Source organism: Mustela nivalis (assembly GCF_964662115.1).
Source record: "Mustela nivalis genome assembly, chromosome: 7".
Lineage (NCBI taxonomy): Eukaryota > Metazoa > Chordata > Mammalia > Carnivora > Mustelidae > Mustela > Mustela nivalis.
Window position 1 is genome coordinate 70,079,167 of NC_139026.1, and position 15,840 is coordinate 70,095,006.

At 38.9% G+C, this 15,840-nt stretch overlaps 1 protein-coding gene across 2 annotated transcripts in view; it reads left to right on the top strand.

Moving 5' to 3' along the window:
- The window catches only part of ITPR2 (inositol 1,4,5-trisphosphate receptor type 2), a 494,143-nt gene that overhangs the window by 242,281 nt on the left and 236,022 nt on the right, over positions 1-15,840 (top strand). For both annotated transcript variants that reach the window (XM_082738458.1, XM_082738459.1), the window contains 2 exons: positions 4,432-4,560; positions 5,784-5,904. In XM_082738458.1, coding sequence (XP_082594584.1) covers positions 4,432-4,560; positions 5,784-5,904 — 250 coding nt within the window. The remainder of the gene's footprint in view (positions 1-4,431; positions 4,561-5,783; positions 5,905-15,840) is intronic.

Below are 15,840 nucleotides of genomic sequence, written 5' to 3' on the forward strand. Positions count from 1 at the left end.
TTTTTTTTTTTGTGGTGAGTTTTTCCGCCTTGTCATTTTGTTCAGATAAGAATATATGAAGGAGAAAATAAAACACTAAATGGGTGGCAAAGACCCCAGGAAAATGTGCTTTAACCAAATCATGAAATCAGAGGAGACTCCAAATCATGAGGGGTGGGGGAGAAAGAGGGGTAAAAAGAAGTTCAGGGAAAAAAATTTAAAAAAGAAAACAAATAAGGAAAAAATATAAAAATGAAAAAAAATTATATGTTAGACTGGTAACTAGAACAGGGTCACCCACTTAATTTTGGGAGTAATTTGGTCTCTTAGAAGAAACTACCTCCCCAAATTTTTAAGAATGAAAAACATATATAAGGGTAAACACAATTAAGGGATGGAATATGACTATAAATATGAAAAAAATTTTAATTTCTAAAAAAGGAGAATAAAGAGAAAGAAAGTGGAGAGAATTTGCTCAGGCTGGAGACTAGAGCAAGCCCGGTGCTAGATTTAGGGTGTATTTTGATCTATTAGAAGAAGTTGTACCCCATATTTTTCAGAAGAAAAAAACCCTATGTGTATACAAAAAATAAAGTTAGATACAATGAAGGATGAAATATGACTATGATAATGAAGGTTCAAAAATATATTTTTAGGAAAGGTATTGTTAAAACAAACTAGTTAAAAAATGTTTGAAGAGGAAAAGGTAAAAGTTCAAAAAAATTTAGCAGAAGAAAAAAAATTAGAATTAATTAACTCTGCAAGACTAAAGAATCATGGGTGAAAGCCATGAATTCAATGGTTTTCTTTCTCCTCTTCTGGAATTCCACCCTTCTCCTTGGTAAGTGAACTTGGTGTTGGCTGGATTTCTTGTTGATCTTTTGGGGGAGGTGCCTGTTGTAGTGATTCTCAAGTGTCTTTTCCTGAGGCAGAATTGCACTTCCCTTACCGGGGCCCAGGCTAAGTAATCTACTCAGGTTTGCTTTTGGGAGCTTTTGTTCCCTGAACACTTTGCATAGAGTTCTGGAGGATGGGAATGAAAATGGCGGCTCCCAATCTCTGGCCCCGAGGAGCCAAGAGCTCAGGACCCCACTCCTCAGTGTGCCCTCAGAGAAAAGCGCTCAATCACTCCTGTCTCCCTGACCTCTGGCCGCACTCTGACCTCACCCAGCCTGTGACCAAGCATCTCTGTCTCTGGCACATAGCTCCACCTGGAGTCTCTGAACCCCGCAGTTCCCTGAGCTCTTCCAGGGGTGTCTCCCTGGTTCTTGTGGGACCCCACTCACAGAGCAATGGCCTGTGCCACGGATTACAGTTTAAGGTAACCCTGAATTGAGAGCTCACTCCTCGGCTCTGTCTCTGTAGCCAGTTTCCTTGCTCTGATACCTGCGAGCTCTGCAATACTCAGACACCCCTGATCCTTCTTTGACACTGCAGGACCTGGGGCCACGCCATCCCTGAGTGGGCTTCACCCCGGTTTAGCCTCTGGAGCAATGTCCCTTAGTGGAACAGTCTTTTAAATGTCCTGGTTTTGTGCTCTGTTGTTCCACCACTTGCCGGGAGCCAGCCCCTCTCCCTGTGGTCTATCTTCCCATCGCTTTGGATTCACTTTTCCACCAGTCATACCTTTCAGAAAGTGGTCGATTTTCTGTTTCTAGAATTGTTACTCTTCTTCTCTTCAGTCTCCTGTTGGATTTGTTATGTGTTTGGAATGGTTTGATAAGCTATCTAGCTGATCTCTTGCTACCTGATGTTGTCTCAGCCTCCTACTTCTCTGCCATCTTGACTCCTCCCCTGTGTTATATTTTGTAATTGTTTGAAGTTCCAACTATATTTATTTATTTTTATTATGTTAATTAGCCAACATATAGTACATCATTGGTTTTTGATGTAGTGTTCAATGATTCATTAGTTGCATATAATACCCAGTGTTATTACATAGCCTTTTAAAATAAATGTTTAGAGAATCACATGGGGACATGTTTTATAGGAAATAATGGTATGCAAATAATATGTGGAAATAGATCAAAACTTTGAAAATGCATGTAATACACAAAAAAGTTAATTTAATGTGATATCATTTGGGGGGATCACTTCCAATATATGGGAATGAGGCATTTAAAATTAATAAAAGAAAAATGGATAAAGAAATATTGTTATTTTGGTGTTTTTTTTTCTCAAAGGCTTTTTTTTTTTAAGATTTATTTATTTATTTGACAGAGAGAGGGAGAGATCACAAGTAGGCAGAGAGGCAGGTAGAGTGAGATAGGGGGAAGCAGGCTCCCTGCTGAGGAGAGAGCCTGATGTGGGGCTCAATCCCAGGACCCTGAGATCATGACCTGAGCCGAAGACAGAGGCTTAACCCACTTTACTGGAAAGTTGCCCCTTTACTGGAAAGTTGTAATAAGTAAAGTGACTTCTTACATGTTTTGCCTATCTATGATATTGAAATGTAGGCTGCAAGGTTTTGGAAGAACAAAAATGTTATCATTTGTATGGGCAAGAAAAAATATATTGAAAACTGAATTTCTTGTTCAAAGGAATTGAGGAATAGGTTCCACGTAGTTTTGTAAACCTAGGATTTTGAGGAAAGTCTTTATACTAACCCACTAACACAAATTTCTGAGTGATTCTTTAGCAAATGTCCAGTTGCAGGTAATTCAATATGGTGCTGCAATAGGTCTGTAGAGCACCCCCCCCCCCCCACACACACGCCATGATTGTGTGAAATGTCACTGGATGAGGAAGAAGGCTATTGGGGTTGGTTATGGTAGATTCAGTCAGCTACCTTTTCAACTGTAATATATTTTTATCCTGTGAGTCTGAAAATTTCAGTATATCAAAGCCAGTGCTGGAAAGATACTAAATGAAATAAATCCTATGTCATGTCCATCATGGGAAAACTAATTTGATATTAGTGCTGGGATCACGTTCAATTTTTAGTCCCAATGTTCCACAAATACATCCTAACCCACAGTGAACCTTGAAACAACGTAAGAGTCTTTCTGTTCTTCTTATTCTTTCATTTTTAAAATGAATTGATTCATTCATGCCCCAGACATTAATTGAACATGCTGTATATGCCAGGCACTATGTTACCTGCTGGAACACTAGCTTAAAAGATTGCATAATTTGACATCATTTATTTCCTTTAACTGCACTGGACCCTGCAGAACCGGTGGGAGTGGTTCTAATTCAACCCAGTCAGGGAAGTGTCACTTCATAGATGAGGAAAAAATGAAGAGCCCTGATGGGAAGTGATTTAGAAACAAAGCAATCCCTGTGCTCTTTCTTTTACCTGCATTTAGCAAATACTGTTATTTCCCCAATGAAAACATCAGGACACACATTTGAGATGGGAATTTTTCCCTTTTGTGAATTTATTTGTGTGAAAGGTTTTCAAAGCAGTATCAGATTAAATTATAGTTATTTATTCTTTTGATTAATCACCTTACTGAAAAGAAAAAGAAGTGATGTAGAAATTTGGATTGTCTAAGAACATCTGGAACATCTGGCCACCACATTTCCCCACCGTCACTGTGTGAATATTGAAATGTTGTTACTCTGCCCCAGTTTTGCAGGGTTTTCTCACACCCTGTGCTTTGCCCTCCCATTTTCTTTTCTTCTTGTTTTTATCTTCATGTTTCTTTTTATTGCCCAGCTTTTTTTTTCATTTGTTTTTAATCATGTATCTTCGCTTTTGCAATTTGTCTACCCAGATGTATTTGGAAATTTGTGGCTTGTTTCAGAAAATGACCAATTTCTGCCTCATTTAATCACATATGAAAATCAGGGCAGGAACCAGGCCTGTATTCTTTTCTGGTTTATCTTTAGTGTGAGTATCATCTCTTCGTGCTCAGCGCTACAGGGAAGGAAGCAGGGAAAGGCTCACTTCTGCCCACGTATTTATGCTGCGGATGAAAAGGTCTAAAGTGTTGGAAAGAGTTTTATCTTCTTTTAGCTTTCTACTTTCCTTGCCAAATGTCTTCTCTTGGCATCCTCCAATCTGGGCCAGGTATTATAAGTGAAAATATGTAGAGATACAAAGCATTGCTAATTACATTCACCACTTTCTTATAATGACTGTTTATTCTTTGATTTCCTCACATTGAGTGAAAGGGCGTTTTCCAGCAAAGCCTTGCTTGGGGACAGAAGGAGAAGGTTGGTGTGCCAAAGTATGGAGAAGCAGAGCAGGAGGAAGGGACTGGGGGCATTTGCAAAAGAATTCTGGTCCAAGATGAAATGACAACCAAACTGAAAGGAACAGCTACAAAAGAATGATAAATTTTTTAGTAGATTTTTGGCAGAAATGTACCTATTCAAATCAACTTTCAAAAGCAGAAGAAATGTTATAGTTAACAATTTCAGAGCAATTTTTACAAGGTTTCAGTACTGAGTTAGAATTCAAAGATGTGGTAGGAGCGTATTGAGTTATTCAGTTTTTCTCTCCAGGTTTGCAACACAACCACGGATAGGAAACACGCAGACACCTTCTTGGAGAAGTGTGTCACTGAGTCAATAATGAACATTGTGAGCGGCTTCTTTAATTCCCCCTTTTCAGACAACAGTACCAGCCTCCAGGTAATGTAAACTAAAAAATACAGGCACATTCTGTCACACAGAATTTATCTTATTTGAGTTAAGAAAAATTTTAACATGGTCAGGAAGTCATTTCCTATACTTCTGAAGGCCAGTTTTCTCTCATATTATTTATTGTTCTGCCCCTTTCTGAGGTTACCAAGCTTTATTTTATATAAAGAGGCCCCATCTTCAAACTGAATTATTCCTATTTTTCCTCCAAGCATAACAGAAACATTCATATCAGTATATTGGCTGTTTGCCAAATGTTGCAATAAATGATTTTTTCAATGGATAGACATTTTGACTCAATAAATCCACCTTAGTAATTAATCCTAAAAGAATTAGCAGGGATTTATATACTAAGATTTTCATTCAAGTATTTCTAATACTTAAAAAACTGACATCAGCCTTAAATGACTACAAATAGGGGAATAGCTAAATAAATTGTGTCCATCGGGTGGCTTATTACATAGCAAAGGGAAAATCACGTTTTAAAAGAAATATTTATGACTAAGGAAAATGATTATGAAGTAATATTAAGTGAAACAGTACCCAGCATTGCATTAGAGTACCATCCAAATTTGTGTGTGTAAAGGACATATGTGCCTATATACCTAGAAAAACTCAGGAGGTAAATATCTTCAAAATGTTTATACTGATTATCTCTACATGGTAGGGTTATTGTAGATTTTCATTTCTGTGGTTCCCTAAAATTCTATAATGACTGTGTATCACCCTTATAAAAATTTCATTTTCAATTATACTTTCTTTAGGGAAAACGTTTAAACTATGAGAACCATATGAAATTGTTTCTGTAGGTCAGAATTGGTGTCTCCTATCCTAGCACATCATATAAAACCAAAACATGCAGTCAATCAAACAAACTCAGAACACCTGCTCTACTTACACTTGGAAATAACCCAGAGATTATTTTAAAAATATTGAAGTTCAAGTCATTGGCTTCAAGAAATGCCAAATTTTTTCTGATTAAGTCTGTAGTTAAAATGCAAATAATTGATTTTCTGTAGCATCTGGCATGGTGCCTGTCACGAAGTGGGGACATAATGAATATTTGTTGAATGAGATATTCTATCAATGGTGCCGCTGCTCAAAAAAGACTGGATTGTGTTTTATTTTGATGAGCCTTTTTGATAATGCATAGATGTCATGTTAGGAGTGTTAATGGCTTAGTGGCCTATTTGCATACTCCTTTCTGCTTTCAGACACATCAGCCAGTTTTTATTCAGCTGCTGCAATCTGCCTTCAGAATTTACAATTGTACCTGGCCAAACCCAGCGCAGAAGTCCTCCGTGGAGTCTTGTATCAGAACTCTGGCAGAAGTGGGTAAGTCAGAATGGCGGGTTTCACTTGCTTTTGCATTTCATGAAAGAAATTTTTTCTTTTGGCTCCTGGCCAACACAAGCAGGTTTCCAGTTTACGACTTAGTGAGAAAAATTTCTCTCAAGCTAAAGAGCAATGACCAGCAAACGCTTCTGAATGTTGCGGCATACGTTTTTGGGAGGGGAAGATGATTCTTGCATTTCTATTTTCAAAATTTCAAAATTCTTTTATTTATCTGTATTTCTAATCATAATGTTATATATGACACTTTACTATAGCTCAGAAGATTTCACAGGCATGAGTTTAGTTTCATTGTTGTCTCAGACTTCGTTATGGAACTGTCTTGTCCATTAAGTAGCCTGATGTGCTAATACCTTCATAGGGCAGTGGGACCTTTTCAGGGTTTTTTAGTTTTCCAATTTGGTCTGAAATCTGTCAGTGTTTACTAAGAGCCTTCAGAAATTATAAATGAAATGGAAGGCAAAGGGATTACAGCAAAAGGAAGGTTAATAGATTTTAGAGGGAGTTTCTCATAAATTCCTCTTCCTTCCTTCCATTTTAAAGATTTTTATTTAGTTAGTTATTTGAGAGAGAGCACAAGCAGGAGGAACAGCAGAGTCAGAGGAAGAAGCAGGCTCTTCACTGAGCAGGGAGCATGATGTGGGACTCGATCCCGGGACTCTGGGATCATGACCTGAGCGGAAGGCAGATATTCAACCAACTGCGCCACCCAGGTGCCCCTCTTGAAAAGTCCTTTCTTTCTTTCAAGTTAATTAGGGCCATTCTCCAGATGGCAGAGGGGAGGCAGGAAAAGAAATATTGGACTTAAAAGAACAGACGAGCTTGACCATTGTCTCAACTGATGCAGCACTGGGAAGGGAAGCTTCTAGTGTATGTCATCGCCGCTGCCGTTTATTGAGAACTCGCCATGTGCATTGCTGAGCAATTTGCCTGATTTGTCTCATTTAATGCTTGGATAGGTTCTTTGATTATTTACATTACACAGCTGAGAAAAACAGAATTATCCAGATTAGGTAACTTGGCAAGGACTATAATATATGCTCAGTAAATATTTGATAAATGAACCAATGATTTAACTAATTAATGGCCATTTAAATTTTTTTTGTTTTTCCCCCATCTGCGATTGGACACAAGTGACTGTGTATTAACAAGATTTAATAACTGCTCAATTTTAATTTGAATTAAAAACCTAAGATAACCTAAGAGGATCAATTTAAAAACATTAGAGCTAAGAAACTAAGAGAGTTCATCTCAGTGATTAATTATAAGTAAGTAATAAACTGGATGCATTTTCTGTATGCCAAAAAGAAACAGTGTATAAAACACATTATTCATAATAATAATAAAAATATTAAATACTTAAGAGAAAAATTAAAAACATGAGAGAATATTATACTATTATTTTGAGGGCTATAAAATTGTTTAATAAAGGAAGAGCTTTGCTATTATTGGATTTAAAAGTTCCTTTTGTGGGGTGCCTGTGTGGCTCAGTTGGTTAAGTGATTGCCTTCGACTCAGGTCACGATCCTGGAGTCTCGGGATTGAGTCCCACATGGGGATCCCTGCTTGGCAGGAAGTCTGCTTCTCCCTCTGACCCTCCCCCTTCTCATGCTCTCTCTCTCTCTGTCTCTCTCTCAAGTAAATAAATAAAATCTTAAAAAAAAAAAAAAAAAGAAAAAAGTTCCTTTTGTGAGGACACTGGCTCTCCTCAAATACCTGATGAGTTGAATGCTTCAACCGCCCCGGGAACCCTCCTCCACACACATCCACCCTCCTCACAGCCCACTTGGGCTTAGGTACCACATGCAGGGCCAGACCCCACAAGGATGTGTCCCCTGGCAGCGCGGCCCCTGACACCCCTCTATGGAGGCATCCTCCTCACCTCCAGTAGGTTCCCACAGTCTACCTCAGGCTGCCGAGAGACCTTTTTCCATGGGCTTGGCCTCTGACTCTGCTGGCTCACTCTTTGGTACCTGGGCCAGGCTGTCCCCCAGCAGCTGATGTGCTCCTCACCCCACCAAGTTCTGATTGTCCACTGCCTGGCCAGCCTCCTGCGCAGGCACCTTCCACTTCTTTTTGCACTCGAGCTCTGGATCGTCTCATCCTCGTGTGTCCTTCTTGCCCAGGGCTGATGCTTAACTTTGCTGTGCTCCTCTGGCAGACTTTAGGACTGAACATTTCAAGAAGGGAAGAAATAAAGAGGACAATAGGTATTATGTCAAAAATAAAGAAGGGCACAAAAGAGAAGCTAATTCTTGGGGTCTCTGGGTGGCTTGGTTGGTTAGGCATCTGCTTTCAGCTCAGGTCATGATCCCAGGGTCCTGGGATCGAGCCCTACATTGGGCTCTCTGCTCAGCAGGAGTCGCTTCTCCCTCTCTCTGCCTCTGTTCTCTCTCTCTCTTTCTCTCTATCTCTCTCTCTTAAATTAATACTTCAAAAAAGAAAAAGAGAGAGAGAAGCTAATTCTTACTTGAAAAAATATACATAACAAAATGTCCAGAAAGATAAAAATAAAATATTAACATTGATTATCTCTGAATGGTAAAATTATAGGTGAATCTGGTTCTGTTCATGCTTTAGTATAACCTCTGAGTGTTTTAATAATATACTGTTTAAGCTATAATGAAACAGTACTAACAGCATTTTTATTTGGATGAAGTCATCAGGGAAATATACTAACCATTAAAAGATAAAATCCAAAGGAAAAGCAAAGACATAAGATGATTTTTTTTTAACATAGGAATACATTGTCCTAGCTGCCAAGTCTATTTCTGTATTTTAACATTTTAAGGCAGCCTCCCCTCTTCTTCCTTCTTTCTTTCTCTATCCTCCTCCTCTTCTTCCACCTTTTCTTCTCGTCCACTTTATCCTCCCCCTCTTTCCCGCTCAGTATTTAACAAATGCAATTGGTGGGGTGCAGGGGACACCAGTTGGCCTCCGCAGAACATAGAAGGCACACTGTTTATAACATTTAAAAACTGACATGAAGAACTTTCTGCCACGGGGGAGACCCCACGCTGTGTTTTCCATCTAACTTCCCACTTCAGTGGTATTTCTTGTACTTTGGGGATTTAAAATAGTCACTGACATTATATTAGTCTAAAGATATCTTTTATTTCCGTTATAAGATTTCATTTCCTACCAATCCTCTCCTGGCCCAAACCTTGTGATTTCGCAGGATATTTTAGTGGCTTTCTGTATGGTTTAAAGACATGTGTGATAGCAAGGACGTCAAAACTTATATCTAAGTCTGTAATCAAGGTAGGTTTGGAAGAATGATGCTTTCGTGTAAAATCACATTTTATCTTTGTGAGAAGGCACGTTTGTTCTTTCCGTCTGAGCGGTTAGGAAGCTCTAGAAATTTTATTCTCACTCTACCTCGGCATTTGTACCTCCCTTCCCCTTCCCCTGTTTCACCCCTCATCACTGTAGGAATTATTCAGTGTTCTCTCTTCCTGTCTTTCTTCACCTAAAGAAGTCTGCTAACAGAGTCATCTTGAAGTGAAATGCTCTCTGCTGGTTTAAAAACATCAACAACAATGTCCTCAGTCTTCAGCGTTGTTCCTTTGTCTAACAAAGTCAGCATCATGGAGTTCTCATTGTCCCGATCATGGCCCCTACAGCTCAGCCCTACCTGACCTCTCCGACCTCCTTCCTCGCTGGTTCCCACACACCTCCTGTGACAGCGGATGGATACGACATCCCATGCCTTGCTCATGCTGTCCCTTACTTTCTCAGTCTCTGTTTTACTTGTTCTCATTCTCTGTTTTGTTCATTTTCTTTCTCTCCCCAGTTTCCACCACTGCTACCTGCCGGCATCTTTCCCATTATTCAAAGTTTTTGTTCAAATTCCTCCCTTCTTAACTCCCATATCCAGAGCGGAACTTGGCCCCATTTGACCACTTATACTTTTCTAACAGTCTTCATTTGGTCGTAGCCTGTCCTGTCCTAAGTCCTCATCTTATTTCCCCTGTTAGTCTCTCAGGGACAATGATTATGAGGTGCTGATCCCAAAGCTATTGTCTAGGATGAAGAAGGCGGAAAGCAAATCCTGCTTTGTGATGGAATTGTTTGTTCTTGAATTGCTGTGCATAGAAAAACATAATGAAAATAAGAGACATTCAGAGGTGAGCAGCCGTTGTAATAAAGTGAGCTAAACCCACCTTAGGATGATTGAAAGCATTTGAAATATTTAGGAGCAGGAGAGAGGTCTGAGGGAAGACCTAAGAGTCTCAACATTCAGAGTTGATCATGAACTTCTTTTACAGGACTAAGATTATAACAAATCCAGGGCGGCTGCGAAGAGGCAGATTTTTGCCCCGCTCTAAAGAATAACCACTTTACAGTTAGTGCTCTTTGAAAACCTTACTGGTCACCTTCGATTGTCCTCTTTTGTTCACTCCCATTAAGCGCCAGAGCAGGTTCTACTGGCTTTCCTTCCAAAATATATTTTTTTTCTTTATCTTGCATGACACCGTTGTCCAAATTCACTGTCTTGTGACATGGATTACAGAAGTATCTTCTTACTGAACTCCCCACCCCCACTCCTGTCCTCCTGGCATCCATTCCCGACCCAGCAGTTAGAATGACCTTAAAATGGACATCCAATCATATCGCTCCCCTACTGTGCATTGCGCTGGAAATCTGTATTCCTTACCGTGGCTTAGAAAGCCCTGATCATCTGAGCCTCTTCTTTTTCTACCTTGTGCTTTACTCGTCCTCCCCCAGCTCTGCTGCTCCGCCCACACTGGCCTTCCCCCTGCTTCTAAACTACACCAGATTTTTTTTCTCATCTCAGGGCATCGGTGTGTGCTGTTTCCTCTCTCTGGGTCCTCTTCCCCACAACGGTCACATGTTCAGAACCGAAGTGCTCCGTGAAATGTTGCCGAACATCCCACACAGTGTCCCAGCTTCTTCCTGCTCCTTATCCCATCTTACTACTTCTTTTCCCTCTAAGTACGTAGCACTATTTGAAAGCATTTTGTTTACCTATTTACTTATTTTTCCTTCTTGTTGTCTGCTTCTCCCATTAGAATATAAACTACAGGGGCATCTGGGTGGCTCAGTGGGTTGAGCCGCTGCCTTCGGCTCAGGTCATGATCTCAGCGTCCTGGGATCGAGCCCCACATCGGGCTCTCTGCTCAGCAGGGAGCCTGCTTTCCCCTCTCTCTCTGCCTGCCTCTCTGCCTACTTGTGATCTCTGTCTGTCAAATAAATAAATAAATAATCTAAAAAAAAAAAAAAGAATATAAACTACAAACGCAGGGGCTTTGCCTGACTCACTGACTGGTAGGACCTGGAAGTGTCTGGCACTGACCACACAGGTTAATGAGTGTTTGTTGACTGACAGTAACCCACGGGCTAGGGATGGTGCAGACAGTGAAATGTAGGCTTAGAAAGGTTAAGTAACTTGTTCGATGACTAAGTAGTTGAGTTGGGTTTAAAATCCAAGTTTCTCTGAATAGGGAGTTCATGCAGTACTGTGTTACCCCAGAAGGCCTGTCTTAGGAAGCCCAAATGTATAAACTAGAACTTGGCAGTTTGGCTTGCTGAATAGGGATTTATCTGACCTTTTATAGCTCAGGTGCAAAAACATTTTTATGCTTCAGCAACTCCTTTTTTTTTTTTTAAGGTTTTATTTATTTATCTGATACAGCGAGAGCACAAGCAGAGGGAGCAGCAGGCAGAGGGAGAGGGAGAAGCAGGCTCCCTGTGGAGCAAGGAGCCTAGCATGGGACCCCATGACCTGGGATCATGACCTGAGCTGAAGGCAGATGCTTAACCTACTGAGCCACCCAGGCGTCCCTCAGCAACTCTTTTAAGAATACAGAGAGGCAGTACAATTTAACACAATTCAAACATGTAAGAATTTATAATATTGGAGAGAACAAAGAGGATACATATTTAAGCAAAAGTCAAGAGAACAAAGTCAGGAGAACACAAAGCCAAGGTTCAGGGCATTCACAAATTTGTCAACATATTTCCTGTACATGCAAATAGCTATTATAGCTATAGCTCAACTTATGATGGGGTTACATCCCTATAAACCACTCCTAACTTGAAAATATCTAAGTTGAAAAGTGTATTTAATATACTGAACCTACAGAACAGCATAGGTTGGCCTAGCCTGCCTTAAACGTGCTTGGAACACTTACATTAGCCTACATTTAGGCAAAGTCACCTAACACAAAGCCTTTATTCTTTAGTAAAGTGTCGAACTGAGATACTCACATACAGGTGCAGAACTCTCCTGGCCGTGTGGCTGTCTGGGAGCTGCGGCTGGCTGCCACTGCCCAACATCCCAAGATAAGATCCTCCTGCATGTTGCTAGTCTGGGAAAAGGGAAAAGATCAAAATCCAAACTTCGAAATGCAATATTTCTACCAAATGTGTATCGCTTTTGCACCATTGTAAAGTCAAAAAGTTGTTAAGTCAAACCACTTAAACTCAGGGACCTTCTGTACAGTTACATTTACATAACACATTACAATTTGTAAAGTGCTCCCAGCTGTATAAGCTCAACTCATCTATCACCAAAAATTCTTAATTCTAATTCTCTTCGTTGTTTGTACATTAGATACAAAAGGTAGTGAAAAGTGGGCGCCTGGGTGGCTCAGTCAGTGAAGCATCTGCCTTGGGCTCAGCTCAAGATCGCAGGCTCCTGGGATTGAGTCCCCATGACAGGCTCTCTGGTCTGCGGGGAGACTGCTTCTCCCCCTCACTTTCCTTCTGTGTTTTTTCTCTCTCTCAAATAAAAAAATAAGATCTTAAAAAACAACAAAAAAAAAAACAAAAAAAAGCCACCAAAAGGAGTAAAAGGCAAGAGCATGCACTTCCTTGGTCAATGCTGACATTCCTGAGAGCGGTGAGTATTTACTGAGTATTGGCCAGTGTGGTAAACCTTAAGATGCTACCATGGGGATATGAGGTCATCAAGGTTAGGCAGCTTGCCCAAGGTCACACAGGCAGGTGGGGAAAGAACCAGACTTTTGAAACTGACAGGCTAGCAGGCATTTGTGATGGTCTGCCATCACCAATCGGCAAAAACAGGCATTATCTGTTTGATGCTTTAAGATACAAAATGTGGGTCAAAATGCTAATTTAAGCTGTACATGAAATGGACCCATCCAGTCTTCAGATAACTTAAAAAGAGGGAAAGGGATTAGTGAATTAAGTTAGTAAGGGTTTGGTGGGGGAGGACATCCTTACAGAAAAAGAGTGCTTCCTATTGTTTATCTGTTTGCTTCCTATTGTTTATCTGTTTAACAATATCTTCCTATTGTTTATCTATCCTTTTTTCCTTGATGAATATTCCAGAAATTTTTATTGCTACTATCGAATGTACTGAGGCTGAGATCAATTGTGCATTTATTATGTCCTGTTCAGTTTTTCTGGTAAAACTTCATAAACATTTAATACTGAAGCCATGATCAGTTGTGAATGTATCATGCGGATCACGTTCAGTTTATCTGAACAAACTTCCTAAGCTTCTAAAAGCTGAGGGGCTTGTGAGTGATTTGTATCTGAGGAAATTACCGATAGCTACCTCCATTGCTCACTTTCTCCCAAGTTATGTCAAATTTGAAATTGAAAGGAAGATACAGGGTCTTAAGTGGTAATAAATGTGATTTCCCAGGCGATGTCATTCCCTGCGGGGGTGTCTAGCTGGAAGGTAAGGCAGACACCTGTCTATCATTCTCTACTCTCCTCTCCATGAGATAAGTTAAGGCTGGTTTGGGAACTGGTAAGGATGGAGGCTTCTGCAATAAATGCACACCATGGTGTTCACTGCGGTTTGAGAAATAGTAGGGCCATTGAGGCTATGCAAAGTTTTAAATGCTCTTGGTCAGTTCCTGTTCCTCAGTTTACTCTTTTATATAAAACACAATAGCACATGTTAGAAGTAATTTGAGAAAAAGCATCCAAAAATTACTTCCATATTATTTCACTTAAAAAAGAATTTTGCTCCATGTGTTTCATAATCTTCAAATGATTTGGGGGGATTAATGTTGGGTACTTTGTTGGCAACAGAATCTTTTTTCCAAATGGAAATTCTGTAAAATAACTTCTACAAATGGTTTGAATAATGAACATCAATCTTCAAGCCAATTGTTCCCAAAAAATTTGAACATGTAGAAAATAGTAACCCTTTGAGGAGAGAAATTCAGTGTCTATTAAACGAACAAAAAATCTGTTTTAATCTACCTAGGAGGTTGTAGTTGATTGTAAGACGAATTTGACACAATGTACCCCCGTAGTTCTGGTTTTTAAAAACATCATTATTCCTTTTTAAAAGTTAAATCTGAATAAGTTACAAGATGAGACAAAATATTATAATTTTTTTGCATATTGATCCATTGGATCTATACCTCTTTATCTGAAACATATTGTTTTAATAGTTTGGGAAATGTAGTCTCAAACTGTATTTTCTGCCCCCAATAAATTTTTATGGGAATAAATATAACAGGTACAGAAATCACAAATAGAATAAGTGTTTTAACTACTAAATAGCTTATCTGTTATTAAGTTTTAGAGCCTGAGATAGTGCCTAGAGCTCAGTAAGTACTCAATAAATATTTTTTACATAATGAAAATAAATGGATGAATATAAATAACTGCATGAATGTCCTATTCCTGTCTTTGGCTACATAGTAGCTTATGGGCCTATATTCTAATTTATTTAACCCCATTATGTTGTTTCTAATCATCTTGCATATGAAGGAGAATAAGGGGAATACCTACAAGTAGAATTTTTGAGTATTTTAATTTTGACAGACACGCTCCTCTGTAGAGATCATGTAATTTACTTGTCACCAGTGATGTGGGAGAGCATTTTCCTCCTCAATAATGTGTCGTTATCAAATTCTTACTTAGATCTTTGCCAATCTTATAATTAAATATCGTTATAGATAATATCCTTATCTATTGTTATAGAAAATATCATTATAAATAAAAGTATTATTAGATATGTGTTTCTCATTTTATGAGTGAAGAAAAAAAATCTGTTCATGCGATTGAGTCATTGGCATTTCCTTTTCTGTGGATTGTCACTTCTTGTACTTTATTTTTTCTAAAGGTTTTTTTTTCCTTAACAGTTTCTCAATCCTTATAACCTTTTATTTACTAAGGAAAAATGCTCTTTGCCTATAAGTAATAATTAAAAATTTTTTTCATTTTTTATTTGAAATTTTATTTTATTATTTAATTTATTTTTTCATTTATTTTATTTTATTTTTATTTTTTATTTTGTTTTTGTTTTTTATTGTGTTCAGTTAGCTACTGTATAGTAAGTACATCATTAGTTTTTGAGGAAGTTTTCAGTGATTCATTAGTTGTGTATAACACTCACTGCTCATATAATTTTATTTTATTTTTTTGACATACAGAAATTTATTTTCCATTGGGCTTATAGATTTTCTTTTATCTTCAAAATGGCCTTGATCAGTCTGAGATGTCTTTAAAATTCCTATTGAGAATTTGCATGGTTTTCGTTTCTCTGCTTGTTTGTGTTTCGGGAGTGGCTGTTTACAACTGCGAGGTGTCTGGACTAGATTTAGTTATTAAGGTAGAAGGTATGGAATCAACTTTATTTTTTCTAGATGACTGGGCAGGTGTGCCAATGGTAGTTACTGCATAACCCATAAAATTATAGTCTTTATTCAATTTGGGGATTAATTCAGTGTCCTTGGAACGCCAAACAGGAAAGATGCATTTCAAATCTCTAATGTTCTTCACATTTAACACTAGTGTTTCGGGAGAGTCGTAGACACTGTGACATAGTATAGAAGAAATACTACACCATGCCCCGCATTACCCCTTCCTTGTGCTCCAGCTGTTCTAATGCTTACGGGCCCGTCCAGTGTGGCTTGACAAGCTAGCAGGGCTTCTAATTCCTGCCGATACTCTCTGTTGCCTTTC